Source organism: Dunckerocampus dactyliophorus, chromosome 2 (assembly GCF_027744805.1).
Source record: "Dunckerocampus dactyliophorus isolate RoL2022-P2 chromosome 2, RoL_Ddac_1.1, whole genome shotgun sequence".
NCBI lineage: Eukaryota > Metazoa > Chordata > Actinopteri > Syngnathiformes > Syngnathidae > Dunckerocampus > Dunckerocampus dactyliophorus.
In genome coordinates this window covers 11,413,290-11,429,329 of record NC_072820.1, presented here as the reverse complement: position 1 = coordinate 11,429,329, position 16,040 = coordinate 11,413,290, and the positions used below count along the sequence as shown (strand labels likewise).

At 40.0% G+C, this 16,040-nt stretch overlaps 1 protein-coding gene across 7 annotated transcripts in view; it reads left to right on the top strand.

Moving 5' to 3' along the window:
• LOC129177480 (receptor-type tyrosine-protein phosphatase S-like) overlaps window positions 1-12,403 on the top strand; it is a 111,369-nt gene extending 98,966 nt beyond the window's left edge. For 4 of the 7 annotated variants that reach the window (XM_054768675.1, XM_054768673.1, XM_054768674.1 and 1 more), the window contains 11 exons: window positions 321-496; window positions 601-720; window positions 1,776-1,930; window positions 2,025-2,310; window positions 3,482-3,660; window positions 5,839-5,965; window positions 6,266-6,391; window positions 7,531-7,685; window positions 7,768-7,903; window positions 8,699-11,211; window positions 11,735-12,403. In XM_054768675.1, the coding sequence (XP_054624650.1) occupies window positions 321-496; window positions 601-720; window positions 1,776-1,930; window positions 2,025-2,310; window positions 3,482-3,660; window positions 5,839-5,965; window positions 6,266-6,391; window positions 7,531-7,685; window positions 7,768-7,903; window positions 8,699-8,767 (1,529 nt within the window). In that variant the 3' untranslated portion in view covers window positions 8,768-11,211; window positions 11,735-12,403. The remainder of the gene's footprint in view (window positions 1-320; window positions 497-600; window positions 721-1,775; window positions 1,931-2,024; window positions 2,311-3,481; window positions 3,661-5,838; window positions 5,966-6,265; window positions 6,392-7,530; window positions 7,686-7,767; window positions 7,904-8,698; window positions 11,212-11,734) is intronic. The other 3 variants (XM_054768678.1, XM_054768677.1, XM_054768676.1) reach the window with 2 other exon arrangements.
• The last annotated feature ends 3,637 nt before the right edge of the window (window positions 12,404-16,040 follow it).

Sequence of the window (16,040 nt, the reverse complement as noted above, 5' to 3'; positions counted from 1 at the left end):
TTCTTCATACAATGTGTTATATCTTTAGCCATTTTGTTGTGTCATTTTTAGTTAAAATATTGCGCAAATCACAAACTTTAGTGTAGAGTCACTGTCATCTGTAAAGTGGCATAGAATATAGTGTTAAACAATCACCAGATTCACACACATGAGCCTTGGATTGACTTATGTGATATATGTATATATGTATGTGACATACGTGTCACAGAAGGTGCAGCTGCAAGGCACCAATGCTTTAATGGGTTGTCTTGGTTGTCATACATGTGGGCTTAATGTGCGCATGGCATTTTGTCAAGTTCCTCACTTGTCTTGTTTGGCAGGTGTCTTGGGAAGTGACTACATCAACGCCAATTACATAGACGGTTATAGGAAGCAAAACGCCTACATCGCCACCCAGGGGCCGCTGGCTGAGACATTTGGGGACTTTTGGAGAATGGTGTGGGAGCAGCGGGCGGCCTCTGTTGTCATGATGACACGCTTGGAAGAGAAATCAAGGGTAAAAAAATATAATAAAATGAGGCTAACTTGATATGTATTTGCAATGTTGTGGAGGTTGATATCGGTGATGTTTGCGAATAACGCTGACGTTAATGTGTGTAGATAAAGTGTGACCAGTACTGGCCGAGTCGAGGCACAGACACATACGGGACAATCCAGCTAACCTTGCTGGACACCATGGAACTGGCTACATTCTGTGTCCGCACCTTTTCCCTGCATAAGGTAATTTCTCTGCCTATGTACTTTTCCACATGTTGAACATGCAGTCACATCCACTAGTAAACTTCTTAGAGGAAGGGTGTGTTCACACTTGTCATGTTTTCTTTGGTTAAAACTCTGGTACGGTTCCTCTGTTAGTCCGATTCGTTTGGTCAAGTGTGAACGCAATCTTCCGAACCTTGGTGTGCACCAAGCAAGCGGAAGCAAGTGAACTCTGGTGAACTTGAACACGAAGGCATACGTGAGGCATCCTGACCAGATGCCCTAGCGACTTCGTCTGGCTCCTCTCGATGCAAGGGTGCAGTGCACCTCATCTCTAAGAAAGGTCATTTCGGCCGCTTGTCGCCACAATCTTGTCCTTTCGATCACTACTACAATATGCTGCACAAAATGCAGTAGGTTATAAAATAACTTCTGATATGTTTTGGTTTAAATGACCTTGCATTTCTTTATGTACTAAATCCTGAATAATAATATTAGCCTGGACTTTGTGGCCAGTGAAAGCAGGCTGTCGTTCCTCTCTGGGGTGATGAGATTTGACCAGTGTTGGAAGCAGAGCATTTTGCTGAAGCTAATCTCAGGCCGTCACACTCGTGCGTCTCTGTGGCCTACTTACAAACACACAAACTAGGCCAACTGTGGCTTTTAAGTGTACTATCACTTTTCAAAATTTGTGCTGATGTGTCGTGAAGCATCATATAGAGAATTGTGTTGTTATATGACTAAAAAAATGTGTGAGGCACCAACCATCTAGGTAGGTTACACAGCAGGAAACCTACAGTCCTGGTCATTCTGTTTTGCGTGATGTGCTTTTTAAAATTCTCCTTGCAAGGTATTTATCGGCATTTGCCCATCACATGCTTTTTCACGGAAATCGACCGGTACTGATCAGTGGCTGATCGATCGGAGAATCCCTATAAAATACCTAATTAAATAAAAACATAATAAAAAAAAAACAGGTCTCCCCCAGGTCTTGCTGGTTGTCATTATTCAATAATGCAGCGTGAATAAAAGTTTAACTTGAAAGATAACTTCTTCGGCTTGTCATGTCATGTCAGAGCGGCAGCAGTGAACGACGAGAGGTGCGTCAGTTCCAGTTCACCGCTTGGCCAGATCACGGCGTTCCGGAGTATCCAACCCCCTTCCTCAACTTCCTACGCAGGGTCAAGGCCTGCAACCCCCCAGACGCCGGACCAATCATCGCCCACTGCAGGTAAAGTCGCATAATCTCACAAGAAATTATAGTAAAAAGTTCCCAGTGTGTGTGTTTTTTCCACCTATCTTGACAAATTTGTCTTGCACATCAGCGCCGGCGTCGGCCGCACAGGCTGCTTCATCGTCATCGACGCCATGTTGGAGCGTATCCGCCATGAGCGCACCGCTGACATCTATGGTCACGTCACCCTGATGCGCTCGCAGAGGAACTACATGGTGCAAACCGAGGACCAGTACAGTTTCATCCACGAGGCACTCCTGGAAGCTGTGGCCTGCGGCAACACAGAGGTGGCCGCGAGGAGTCTCTATTCGTACATGCAGAAACTGGCCAAGGTGGAGAACGGCGAGCACGTCACTGGCATGGAGCTCGAGTTTAAGGTACACAAATAAGCACTGTAAAATCTGTTTTTTGGGGAGTGGGGAGGCCCCAACCATATTGTATTCTCTGAGGGGAGGCTCACTGTGCCACACTTTGTAAAGCCGTGCTCTATATTAATAGTAGTTGGTTGTGTGAAATGGAATGAATTATGAAGCCTTTATTGTCACTGTATAAGCTAATACGCAAGTTAAATGCTGTGCTTCAATTGATTATGGTGCTAATTACAGAAACAATAAAAATTAAGCACAGCAGCTGTGAAATATAAAAAAAAAAAAGATAAATAGTGAGGCTGCACGGTGGGTTATTGGGTTAGGATGTTTGGCCACACAGTCAGGAGATCGGGAAGACTTGGGTTTGAATCTCCGCTTGGGCATCTCTGGGGAGTTTGCATGTTCTCCTCATGCGTGGGTTTTCTCCGGGTACTCCGGTTTCTTCCCACATTCCAAAAACATGCATTATAGGTTTATTGGGACTCTAAATTGCCCATAGGTATGAATGTGAGTGTGAATGATTGTTTGTCTATATGTGCCCTGCCATTGACTGGTGACCAGTCCAGGGTGTACCCTGCCTCTCCCCCAAAGTCAGCTGGGATAGGTTGCAGCATACCCCCGCGACCCTCGTGAGGACAAGCGGCGTAGAATGAATGGATGGAAAATACTGAGGAAAAAACGTTTTGTGAGGGGAAAAGACTAAGTAAAATTGCTTTGAAATTCACCGAATCATTAATGTCATAATTACTATCATAAAGTGAACACATACATTGTAATCTTACAAGGATAAAATAATAATTGCATGCGAATAAAGTTGTTATTTAAAAAAAAAAATTATTACGCAAGTAATATATGGCAGGAATGTTGGCATTCAATCATTAATATTGTGAATTTATTCTTAAAATATTACATCTTTATTCTAATAACATTATGATACATTATAATGTTTATTTGGGATCTTTGTTACTTTTTCAAAATTTTTGTGTTCAGTGTGTTTCAGTATGCCCTAAATAACCGTTCGTACAATTTTAACACCCGCATAAGTTACAAGTGTGTTACCTTGTTCTAATAGTGTGGGTGACTGTAAAAAAGCCAGTAGCTTTGAGGGTACCAATCCCTTGTTTGAGTAATTTGGATCCGTTCATAATTGAATTCATGCATGTATTTCCTTTTCATGCAGCGACTGGCCAACACCAAGGCCCACACGTCCCGCTTTGTCACAGCCAACCTCCCCTGCAACAAATTCAAGAACCGGCTTGTCAACATCATGCCCTACGAGACCACTCGCGTCTGTCTCCAGCCCATCAGAGGCCTAGAGGGGTCTGACTACATAAACGCCAGCTACATCGATGGTTACAGGTATGTTTACTTGAAGGAAAACACTAATAGGACCTGGCCGTTTGTCCTCTTGCTGATCACTTGATGAGTGAATGGATTGGAAAGGTTTTCACCACAGTGCTTGCGCCTGTCACATCACGTCAGCTTTACAGTTACCGTGTACACGTCCTCGCTCACTGCACGGCACCGTCCATGTCAAAAGATGGAGGGTAGGGATGATTCAGGCATCCAGACTGCTTGTGCGCTCACATTTTGACTGTTCTACTTCTTGAGCCCACCAAAAAATAAAGACAACTTGGAAATATACGATGGCCACAACATATTGCACAATATAACACTGAACGGTATCAAAAATGACACCTTTCACTCGTTGAATGGACTGCAAAAAAGATCCATAATGCCGCGTGTAGAGAATATACAAATCCATCTATTTTCTATGCCGCTTATCCTCACTAGGGTCGCAGGTATGCTGGACTTCGGGCGAGAGGCGGGGTACAACCTGGACTGGTCGCCAGTCAGTCGCAGGGCACATATAGACAAACAATCATTCACACTCACATTCATACCTACGGACAATTTAGAGTCGCCAATTAACCTAAAATGCATGTTTTTGGAATGTAATGAATGCGCACGGGGAGAACATGCAAACTCACAGAGATGCCCAACGGAGATTCGAACCCAGATCTTCCCGATCTCCTGTCTGTGTGGCCAACATGCTACCCACTCGGCCACCGTGCGGCCCGAACATACAAATCCCCTGTTTTTAAAATCACAAATATCAAAATTTGCTGATTTAGTACATTTTTTAACTGCTAAAATAATGCATAAAGCTAACAATAACCTATTACCCAAAAATGTCATACGATACTTTTCTACGAGAGGAGAAATATGCTCTTAGGGAAAAACTAAACTTGAAACGCTTATACATGAGAGAACAACGCTAAAAACCCACAGCATTTCAGTATGTGGAATCAAATTATGGAACGGATTGAGTAAGGAACTCAAACAAAGCACCAAGATATAATACAGGCAGTGTCACGACGGGGGTTGCTGCTGTCAAAGACCTGACCCCCGGTATGCAGAGAGGAAGCGGTGAAGTGCAAAATTAAAAGTAATTTAATTGCACAAGACAACAAGAACAAAACCAAAAGTGAGAGGAAAAGCTCTGTGGGAAAAATGATACAAAAATAATAAACAGGTAGGTCTAGGTGACAGCACTGGAAAGGCAACGAAGTTCATCAACAATGAACAATGAACCAGCGCCGCGCATTTGACGGCGCTGGTCTTTTAACTGTCACCGATTAATATTGCCAGAATAATGACGCAGAACAGGAAGTACACGCTCCTGTCCTGCATAGCGTGACAGGCAGTTGATGTTTGCGAAATACAGGGAAGAAGAGTCTTTAACTTGTTTGTTTTGTTTGTCTAAATTCATTATTATTTATTTACTGTATTACTACACTATATATATATGATCTCTATTTATAATGAAAATCTTAATAATTACATCATCATGATTAAAAAATCACATATGGAATACAGGAAGTGAATAAATGTACTGCAATAGATGTGGAACAAATGGGGGGCAAATAAGCTTTGCTTCTTCCTACTCCTTTTGGACAGTACCATTACCATTACCATCTACAAAGATAGTTTCCCACCTGTAGTTGAGTAAATTAAGCAAAATACTAGATGCAGTGCAACTACAACAACATATTGTGAAACGAATACCTCATTATCTATTTAAAGGCACAGTATTTGTATTGGCTCTTATTTGAGCAGTGATGTCCGAACTTTTTACACCAAGGGCCACATAGTGAAAATCATTTTCTAATTTTGTAAACAGGCTAAAAAAAATATATATATATATATATATATATATATATATATATATATATATATATATATATATATATATATATATATATAGACAAAGCTTTGTTTTATTAGTAGTTATTAGTGTCAAAATTTCAGTTTCTTCTCTTTAAATTTTACATGTTTGCTCTTTTTTTTCCATTTTTTTGGATTAATTTTATTTCTACAATGTGCCGCTGGCCAATAAAAAACAAGCTGCGGTCCGCACTTTAAATATCCAGTGTGCAGATGTACCCAATGTTGTAGGCAATGCTTGCGTTATTATTAAGGTTTCACGGAGATTTTAAAAACTTTTTATGAACCGCTGTGTGTGCGTTCTTGTAGGCAGCAGAAAGGCTACATCGCCACCCAGGGTCCACTGGCAGAGACCACTGAGGACTTCTGGAGGATGCTGTGGGAGCACAACTCAACTATCGTGGTCATGCTCACTAAACTGCGAGAGATGGGCCGGGTGAGGACATGTTATTTTTATTGACACACAATAAAAACCTGATGCGCAGTTCACTTCATTAGGTACACCTAAACAATCTATGTAGAATATCCTGCCTTTACAACAATAGTCATGCTCAGTGATGATGATTTAACCATTTTTAACTCTGAGATTGTAGTTTGCATCATGCTGAGATTACATAAGAAACAGCTCTCTCTATGATGCAGTACACACCACTGCAAACTACAACCATAATAATAAAATAATAATAATAATAATAATAATAATAATAAAAGTGCTTTTGTGTGTGTGATGTTTCAGGAGAAGTGTCACCAGTACTGGCCAGCTGAGCGCTCAGCCAGGTACCAGTACTTTGTTGTGGACCCAATGGCTGAGTACAACATGCCCCAGTACATCCTGCGGGAGTTCAAAGTAACAGATGCCAGGGTGTGTCCCTGTTTGTTTCGATTCTCCTTTGCATGTCGTATCCAAAGAGTAGCGTTGACATCACCTTGACTATTCTAGTGTGTTCCCAATCTATCAGCGCTCTATGGAGTCAGCGGCCCAAAGCGATGTCCTATCGACCTGCAGCACGTTAACTCATTTGTATGTGAACCGGCATATCACAACAAGCCACCTGAGATTACTAATTCATCCATGCTGTCTCCAGAATAGCCTGACAGCTGGTGTGTGTTGTGACTGCATGTTCATATGTGTGTGTGTGCATGTGTGTGTGTATACGCATGCCAGTCATAGATAACTCCAGTTAAGCCTGTCCGGCCCAGACGCCACATTGACAGATGCTCTATTGATCTCCATTAAAGGGGAGTCAGAAAGGCTGAGCGGTGGAGAAAAGATGTAATTGCCTCCAGAGTGGCTGACAATAGAAGCGCGACAGCGGGAAGTTAACCACAGCCGCTGATCCAGGGTCAGATAACTGTAATCATTAGACAGGAAATACGAAATTGCCTGGCACTGTCTCACTGACCGGTCAATGCGTAGTGGCGTCTGCTCTAATAAACGCCGTGCTACACATAATCGCCAGGTGCCATTGTCATCCATTGGTAGAATCACCATACCTCAAATAAATGCCTCATTTTACCAACAAGTGATGCCAAAAAATGACTTTACTGCTGCATGTCCGATACCACCATATGTAATAGTAAACCACCATATTTATGTTAAGGTTTTTACCCTCGACCCTGCAGAGAAAGTGCTGCGTTTAGAGGGGAGTAGTGTAGTTGTGCCCAGGAAACTTAGAAGAAAGAGACAGATCTAGAGATCTACCGTTGAGTGGTGGAGGCCTTAATATAATATAGATATACAATATAGAATTATACTGATCATTATTAAAAAAATATATATTCTGTATTATCTTCGGATTTTTTTAATATGGAATATTATTTAATGTTATTATAAAGTTACATTTGTGAAAATAAGGCCTCCCCCAAACGCCTTACCCCTAATAGACACCCGGTATGCAGGGTATAAAAAAAACAGGCTACTCTATGAATACATAAGATAGCTCAGAATAACTACTTTTCACGTTCAAATAATAACCAACCTGATTCTTTATATTGTTTCAGGATGGTCAATCACGAACAGTCCGTCAGTTCCAGTTCACTGATTGGCCCGAGCAAGGTGTGCCCAAATCTGGCGAGGGCTTTATCGATTTTATTGGTCAAGTGCACAAAACTAAGGAACAGTTTGGCCAGGATGGACCAATCAGCGTTCACTGCAGGTGAGAGGGAGCTCAAGTCAGGTCAAATGTATTTCTCCCCCAGGTGGGACTCTGTGGTTCAAAGATGTTGTTTTGGCCGTAGTGCTGGCGTGGGTCGGACAGGTGTCTTCATCACTCTGAGCATTGTGCTGGAGAGGATGCGCTACGAAGGGGCAGTGGACATCTTCCAAACTGTCAAAATGCTGCGGACACAGAGGCCTGCCATGGTGCAGACTGAGGTACACCAACATGTTCTTCACACTGCACCCTTTGCAATCATAGATGGAATACTTTACTCAAGTGAGCTGGTCCCTTCTCATGGTTTATGATGCTCATGAGGCACCTTCTCACAACAGATTATGAAAAAACTATAAAAGTAGACTTCACCCTACATTTTTTCTTTAATTTCTAAATAGGGAGGGGTCTGTTAATGTATATAAAAAATGTTATATAAAAAAATACAGTGAAATTCTAAAATAAAAAATGTTAAAGGTATATTTTCCAAGCAGAAAATGGTCTGTGTCCTATTAAGAACATTTAAATATATTAATAATCAATAGTAACACAGAATAAATAAATGTTAAAATGAATTAGGTAAAAACAAATACAAAATATTGTAAAATATATACAAAAATAAAATTATGGAAAAAAGCAAGATCCGTGCAAAAATTAATATAATAAAGTTACAATGTTTTACTAAATCTAAAAAAATTGAAAGATAACTGTAACTACACTGTAGTTTATAATTTAGTTTAGATTAGTTAGGTAGTTTAGTTTTTCCTGACCAGGCAGTGACCAAAATAAAAAATGACTGTACATTATTACTATTATTACTAAAGGAGAAAGCAGAAGTACTTTTTCAGTACGTACATTAGGATTGTTTTTGCTATTTTTATTTATGGTCATGTCCATGTCCTCTAATTCTGTACATGTGCATTTTCAGCCAATTGCTTTATGGCATTCCAAATAAATGTATTCAAATGTGTCTTGAAAATCAAAATGCTCCGTTTTGCTTGTTGTTTTCTCCGCTGCAGGATGAGTACCAGTTCTGCTACCAGGCCGCTCTGGAGTATTTGGGTAGCTTTGACCACTATGCAACATAAGCGAAGACACAACCAGAATGACGGAGCAAAGAGGGATATCAACACCAACGAGGACTCAAAAAAAAAAAACAAATCCGTGTCTAACAACAGCCACGCTCTTTTCTTTTGCTGAAGAGCTGTGCTAGACTCTCCATGTGTAATCCATATACTTACCTCAGTGTTCCAGTGTGAAGGACGTATAATAATACATACTGTATGTGTCGTGGTCAGCTATCTCCAATATGAACCAGTCAAAAACAGGAACAGGAATTCTGATTCTCTATGTGTATAAATGCTAAAAGAAACACACAAAGAGCCTGGATATTTGCTGCACCCGTAATGGGCTTTTTATCCTCAACTTTGTATCTATTGGTTTGGTGTACTCATGGCTTACAAGAGTGCAAGGGTCAACATTTCTATGTGGTCTCTTTCTAAGGTGTCATTATGATAGCAGATGGTTAGGTTCTGGACGGGCCTGCTAGAGACGCACCTGGACGCTCCAAGACAAGACGCACAGTGCCAACACGAGCCAATCAACTGTGGCCTCAATGGCTTAACATGAATTGTGATGTCAGACCAAGAGAGACTCTGAATATTCCGGACTGGGCTGGCGCCTTTGACGAAGCTTGCTTGCGATATTTGCTTGTATTGCGCCTTCATCCTCCTCTTCTTCACGTCAGGCCCATCGTGTCGGCTCCAATGGTGGCTTATTGACAGGGATGCTGTTGAAAGACTTTTCCTATATTTTGTCTTATGGTTTTGTGTGTATGTGTGCGTGTTTTTTTTTTTATTATTATTATCATTGCCTTATGCTGTTTGTGTTTTAACATGCTGCTTTGCTCACATTGTCATATATCTTATTATCTTACATGATCTTAAAGTGAGGAAGAAAGCACCCTCTGAAGCCAGCTTACTTGAAGTGCACCACATTGCAATTAAACCTTACCATTTAATCATGAAAAATACCGTAATGACCCAAATATAAGACGACCCTGAGTATAAGTTCCCATTTTTGGCATCAAATCTAATCATCATAACTAGCATCATAAATCCCCCTTTTGGTGATTGCGTCCAACCTTTGACACACTTTTTTTCAAGTGTGTCATAACTGTATCTCTCCAGCTCATCGGTGTGTGTTTTTCCAGTGACGGGAAGAAAAGCTCTGCCTCGCTGGTTTGCATGTATGGACTCTGAATACAGCATGAGTCTTTCTAGGGAATAATACAGTCATATATTCTGGTCAATACGGTGTTCTTTACTTTAAATCCTCTACAGTCCCATTCGAATTCCATGTCCTTAACTTCCCAATTGATGTTTTGTCCTCTCATCATAACTGGTGGTGACTACAGAGCACAGCAGCAATGCCATAGTGCAGCAAATTGATGATACTTCCGCCCGAAATCCTGTACATACATTTTAATACTGGAGTCCTGCTATACAGCTGAGTTCTTATTGTCGCAAAAACAAGCCTTATCGTGTAATATTTATTTAATGTGATTTGTTTTTCCCCCCCTTTTTTAAAAAATATTTATGAATCTATTTTATTACATTTTATGTTGTTTTTATTTATTTATTTGGAGTATCTAGCAACTATAACCAATACAATGTCGTTTTCTGTCCCTTTTTTATTTTTATTTTGGTGCTCTGTTGATTGCTTTCTTTCATTTGCTCTATTATAAAGTATGCCCTCTGTGCAGGGTGCTATTTGATACTGATGTCCAAGTATTAGTTAGAGATGTATATTAGAGGCAGGTAGTTTAAGTTTACAGTGATGCCGCCCCAGGCCCCTACTCGACCTCCATAGCGACAAGATTGGTGATCCTAGCAACAAGGTCAAAGGGCATCAGATGTAGTTTGCTAAAGCACATGGTAGCAAGTGTATTTTTGACAGAAGGCTCAGCTACACTTTACTCGCCCTTAAAAAAATTGTTTGAAAAATAATATGAAGTCGATGTGTGGTCTAGAAGTCTTGACAGTGTGTGACATATATGGAAATATGTTATTTCTTCACTTTCTAAACAGTCGTCGTGTCAAGAGAACTACTTTAAGATACACACACACACACACACACGAGGCGTAATGATTATGTGTCAAGGGCCAGCTCTGATGACGCCATCCTCCCTCACTTATGTACCTGTTCTTTCCTTTAAAAAAAGACATAGATGTAGATATAATATCTTGACTTTGTATTAAAAGCAGATGATTGGAAATGCAGCACCGTGGAACTTTGTTGTCATTGCTGTTGTCATTGCCGCCAGATGGAGACAAAGAAGCGGAAATGCGACATGGTCAGGCAGCCCCAAGTTGTATTTGTTTCTTCCTCGTAAATTTACGGCTTTAAACCTGTAGTATATGTTTTTTTTTTCTTTTCTTTTTCAGCCTGGTCCTAATACTCCTTCGTAGGACCACTAGCTTAAAAAGGAACAATCCCTATTTAGAGTCAATAATGCAGTCTGATTCGACAGGTAAGTGATATTTTAATATGATTTGTATAATATACCAATATAATTATACATATAATGCTCACTTTCGACTGATAATAAAGTATCAATTGAACTATAGATTGATAATAAGGTATTAATTGAACTACAGTATATGTTTATTGTTGTGGTTGTGTAGTACTGTGCTATCATAATGAACCGCTTCTAATATTTTGGTCATAAATGGCTTGGTTTAGTTTAGTTCGAACATGCTAAACAGTGTCACGTTAAGGGAGGCCACATGGTTTACCGTTTGCACAATTCAGCATGTCCGAAAAGGAGTAGTTAGAAGCAAAATTTATTTAATCCTGCACCTTCTCCAGCTTTGCTAATAGGGACAGGAAATAATAAGAATGTGTTATCATTGATGGATAGTTTATTCATTAAAGGAAAAAATAAAGAGTAAATGCTGACATTGTATACAGTGATGTGAAAAGTGTTTGCTTCCTTCTTTTTGCATCTTTTTTCTTTTTTGCATGTTTGTCACACTTTTTATCACATGTTTCAGATCACCAAAAAAATCATCTAAAGCTTTGGGACTCCAGCGAACCACAGTGAGAGCCATCATCCACAAATGGTGAAAACATGGAACAGTGGTGAACCTTCGCAGGAGTGGCCTGCCAACCAAAATTACGGCAAGAGCATCGCGACGACACAAGAGGTCACAAAAGACCCACAACAACACCAAAAGAACTGCAGGCATCACTCGCCTCAGTTAAGGTCATGACATCTGGCATAAAAGTAAAAATCATACTAACAGTAAAATAAGGTGGTGGTAGTGTGATGGTCTGGAGCTGTTTTGCTACTAGGACCTGGAAGACTTGCTGTGATAGATGGAACCATGAATTCTGCTGTCTCCCAAAAAATCTTTTAGGAGAATGTCCGGCCATCTGTTCATGACCTCAAGCTGAAACCATCTTGGGTTCTGCAGCAGGACAATGATCCAAAACACACCAGCAGGTCCACCTCTGAATGACTCAAGAAAATCAAAACGAAGACTAGGGAGTGGCCTAGTCAAAGTCCTGACTTGAATCCTATTGAGATGCTGTAGCATGACCTTAAAAAGGCTCGAAAACCCTCCATTGTGGCGGAATTACAACAATTCTGCAAAGATGAGTGGGCCAAAATTCCTCCACAGTGCTGTAAGAGACTCATTGCAAGTTATCGCAAACGCTTGATTGCAGTTGTTGCTGCTAAGCGTGGCCCAACCAGTTATTAGGTTTAGGGGGCAATCACTTTTTCACACAGGGCCATGTAGGCTTGGATTTGTTTTTAATGTTGTTTATAATAAAAAGTTTCATTTAAAAACTCCATTTTGTGTTCATTTGTTTTATCATTGACTAATATTGAAATTTGTTTAATGATCTGAAACATTTAAGTGTGACAAACGCAAAAAAATAAGACATCAGGAACACTTCTTCGCACCATTGTACATTGTATAATGAATTTTTAAAAAACAGAGAATATATAATGAATAATTAGTTGTTAGATAATAAATGAATTCAGGATAAATGTTATCAGACACTATGGCTCTCAGCATTCTTCCATAGAACTAAAACACCGTATGATAGTACTGTTTTTTTAGACATTTAGATATTTCTTGAGTTCCTTACTCAAGCCGTGCCATCATTTTACTCCATATGTTGATTTGCTTTTGAAAAGAAAACATAGATCATCACATCCAGCTATTGCCTTTTTGCCTTCACTAATGATCTTTATACTTGTTGGACTTGTTTGACTTGCAGATTTTTTTTCAATTATGTAGTGGTACATTTAATCATTTTCAAATCTGTACAAACACTTCCTCATACATGCAGGAACACGTCTGCTCTTTGCCTCACCAGCCTTCGGTGCTTTCAGTTGGCAACTCGAAGCTGCTTGCTGTTATTTAATGGCTGTCCACACCTAAGGAGGTGTGGTTACTGGTATTTCTTTGGGAAATAACGATCTCATATGGTGGATTTTATCAAGCACTATGTGGAACACATGTTCACGGGCGCCACATATAGTAAGGAACAAGAATCTTGGTGTATTTGTTAGTAGAATTACCCAAAAACTATGGAACCCATTTAAAATATCTCAGTTGTGGATAAAGCTGCAGATCTGGGATGTTTTACTTTTTATTATTATTATCAACATTTTTAACAATAATAGAAAAATATTGCAAGACAGTGAATTAATTCAACATTTCTATGTATAACTTCTGAATAAAGCACAAATCTGAATTGTGTATAGCCAAAGTTCGGAAATAAGCATTGGTGTAAAGCCTAGCTCACAATCGGACGTGTGATTTTTTTTTTGGCCATGCGATTTTTGCCGTTCCCCAAATCGCTGCATTTTTTTTGTTGTTGTTCATGGAGAATGCAGTTGTGATGACCATGAAGGAGTAAGATCTCGACACGCATGGAAATATGTGAACGTGCGTTGGTCGCACTAAACCTACAAACAAATTGACGTTTTACCCAAACCTGACACCAGCAAAACATATGAAAGACATACGTTTGCGGGGAGGATGACGCACAAAGATGTACGAAGTGCGTACGTTTATCTTGCAAACTGAAAAAAATGGAAGCGCCCGTAGAGTTTGTTGAACCTCTGCGGCCGGTCTGTGGCCGGTCTACGGTTTCAAAATCAGCACGTCACACGCGCGCCCTGTTTCTTGCGTTTTTTTGCACATAAACCGGCCGTAGGAGCTCGTACGACCGGTTGTGACCTAGACTTAACATAAGGTGCTGATCCAACAAGGAAGAACTCTGCACGTCATCATCCTAGTGGTTTCAAAAATATGTTTTTTTTACAGATATAGATTTGATTGTTATTTTTTTTACATTGTTTCATTATTTTTGTTTCATTTTTATTTTTTTTTTATATTTGTATCATTTTATTTGATTTGTTCTTGTTTTTTTGTTTTATTATTTGTTAGTTTTTTCTTGTAGAGCTCCCCCTACAGTGTGCACTCCACACTATACAAGCCAATACCACTACTTCCATTCCGAGACCACCTGCAAATGAACACTTTTACGAAATGTTCCACCCGTCCATATTCTATGCCCCTTATCTCCGCTAGGGTTGCGCGCGTGTGCTGGAGCCTATCCCACTGGAATAACCGGAGATCATTCAAACTCCACACAGAGATTCGAACCCAGGTCTTCCCGATTTCCCTGTTTGTTCCCTGCCAAGCTATTTCCTTCAGTGGTTTGTATTAGTGTTAGCCAGTGTATCCTGCTTGGTTCTCAGCAGCGTTTTGAGTTACTATTTTTTTCTCTGCTTCCTTTTTTAGCAGGTCCTTTAGTTCTTAGTTGTTTTTTTCCGTGCTCAGCAGCGTTTTTCGTGATAGTTTTTTTCCCTGAAAACAACCAGTGACTAGATCCGGGTTGTTTTCGGTTGTACTTTGTATTTTTGTGTTTCCTGTTTTTTCTACTGTGTGGACACTTTCTGTTAGTACATTTTTGTTGCATGGACTCTCGACTCTGCAATTGGGATCCAGTACTCTTGGCTTCAGCCAATCGTCACAGCCTACTTGTATTAAAAAAACAGAGTTTTAACAAGCAGAAATTTGAATAAACCCAACATATTATCCAGTCTCATGTTGATAGGTGTTTTGCAAGTTCAAAAGTTTGTCTTTTTTTTTTTTAACCTATCGATTTTTTTCCCTCCATGTCCCCTCGGGGGCTTCATAGTTCACTGACTTTTTTAATTGAATTGAATTGCAACAATGCAAGCACCTCAAGTTTTCACTTTGACTCCAAACGTGCTGGCAACTCAAGATGTGATGCACTCGTAAAATCATACTGAAAGTATAAAAACATTCCAGTCTCCGCAGAGACAAGGATCAGCACACTGATCCGAATGACAAGCGACAAGAGCAAAGGTCACATGGTGTGATGGATCATCATCATCATCATCAGGCAAAAATAATGATTATCACAACGGTACTCTACCATAATTATCATAAAAGCACAATGATTATGAATAGACAGTGAATAATTGCAGCTGTGTCAAGGGATAGGTAGAACCATATACTCTTGTCAACTTGAAGCTTTTATTATCTGGTCAGGCAATATTTTAATAACATTTTAACATTCTTAACTGTCATACAATTGTAACGACACCTGACTGACCCATGATGAAGAAGTGGGGGCAAGCTTCTGGTCATTTTCTCTTTTATTCCTGCTATCTATTAGTCTCTTATGTGCCTATTTATGTAAGATTGGTAAACATTTATGTGTGTATGTATTTAACATTTAAGTATAATTACATTGCTCATATTGAAATGAGCACCCGGAGTCTTTTCTGTGTCACTTAAGTTGCAATTCCTGTTCTATGGTTATCATCACACTGTCACCGGTACCCGTCTTTGAAGACATCATAAAGAGTAAAAAATAAAAGCCTATTTTATATCAGTTGTAATGATATTTCATTATGTTTAATTATAACCGTTTCATTGCTATAATTACCTTTTTTTGCGATTGGCTGGGAGAGGTCACATGGTTATCAAACATGCTCGCTTGCCCTGCAATGTGCAACAACTTAGATATGCACAACTTAGATATAGATGTGAAAACAATCAGACCCTGATGCTTATCACTGCTGGCTGAGCTGGTTACTCTCACGTGACTGCCTCGTGTGCGTGTGCGTGCGTGTGTGTGGTTATGCGGTGTAGCTAATGGCAACCGTTGCCTTTGGAGACGAAGCTCTGCGGCGGTAGCGCACGCCTTCCGTCATTGTAATTGGCTAATTTCCACAGAAGCCCCTCCTTACTTGCATTTGATTGGCTGCTTTTACAACGAGGCAGGCTCTTCTGTCACCTTTTC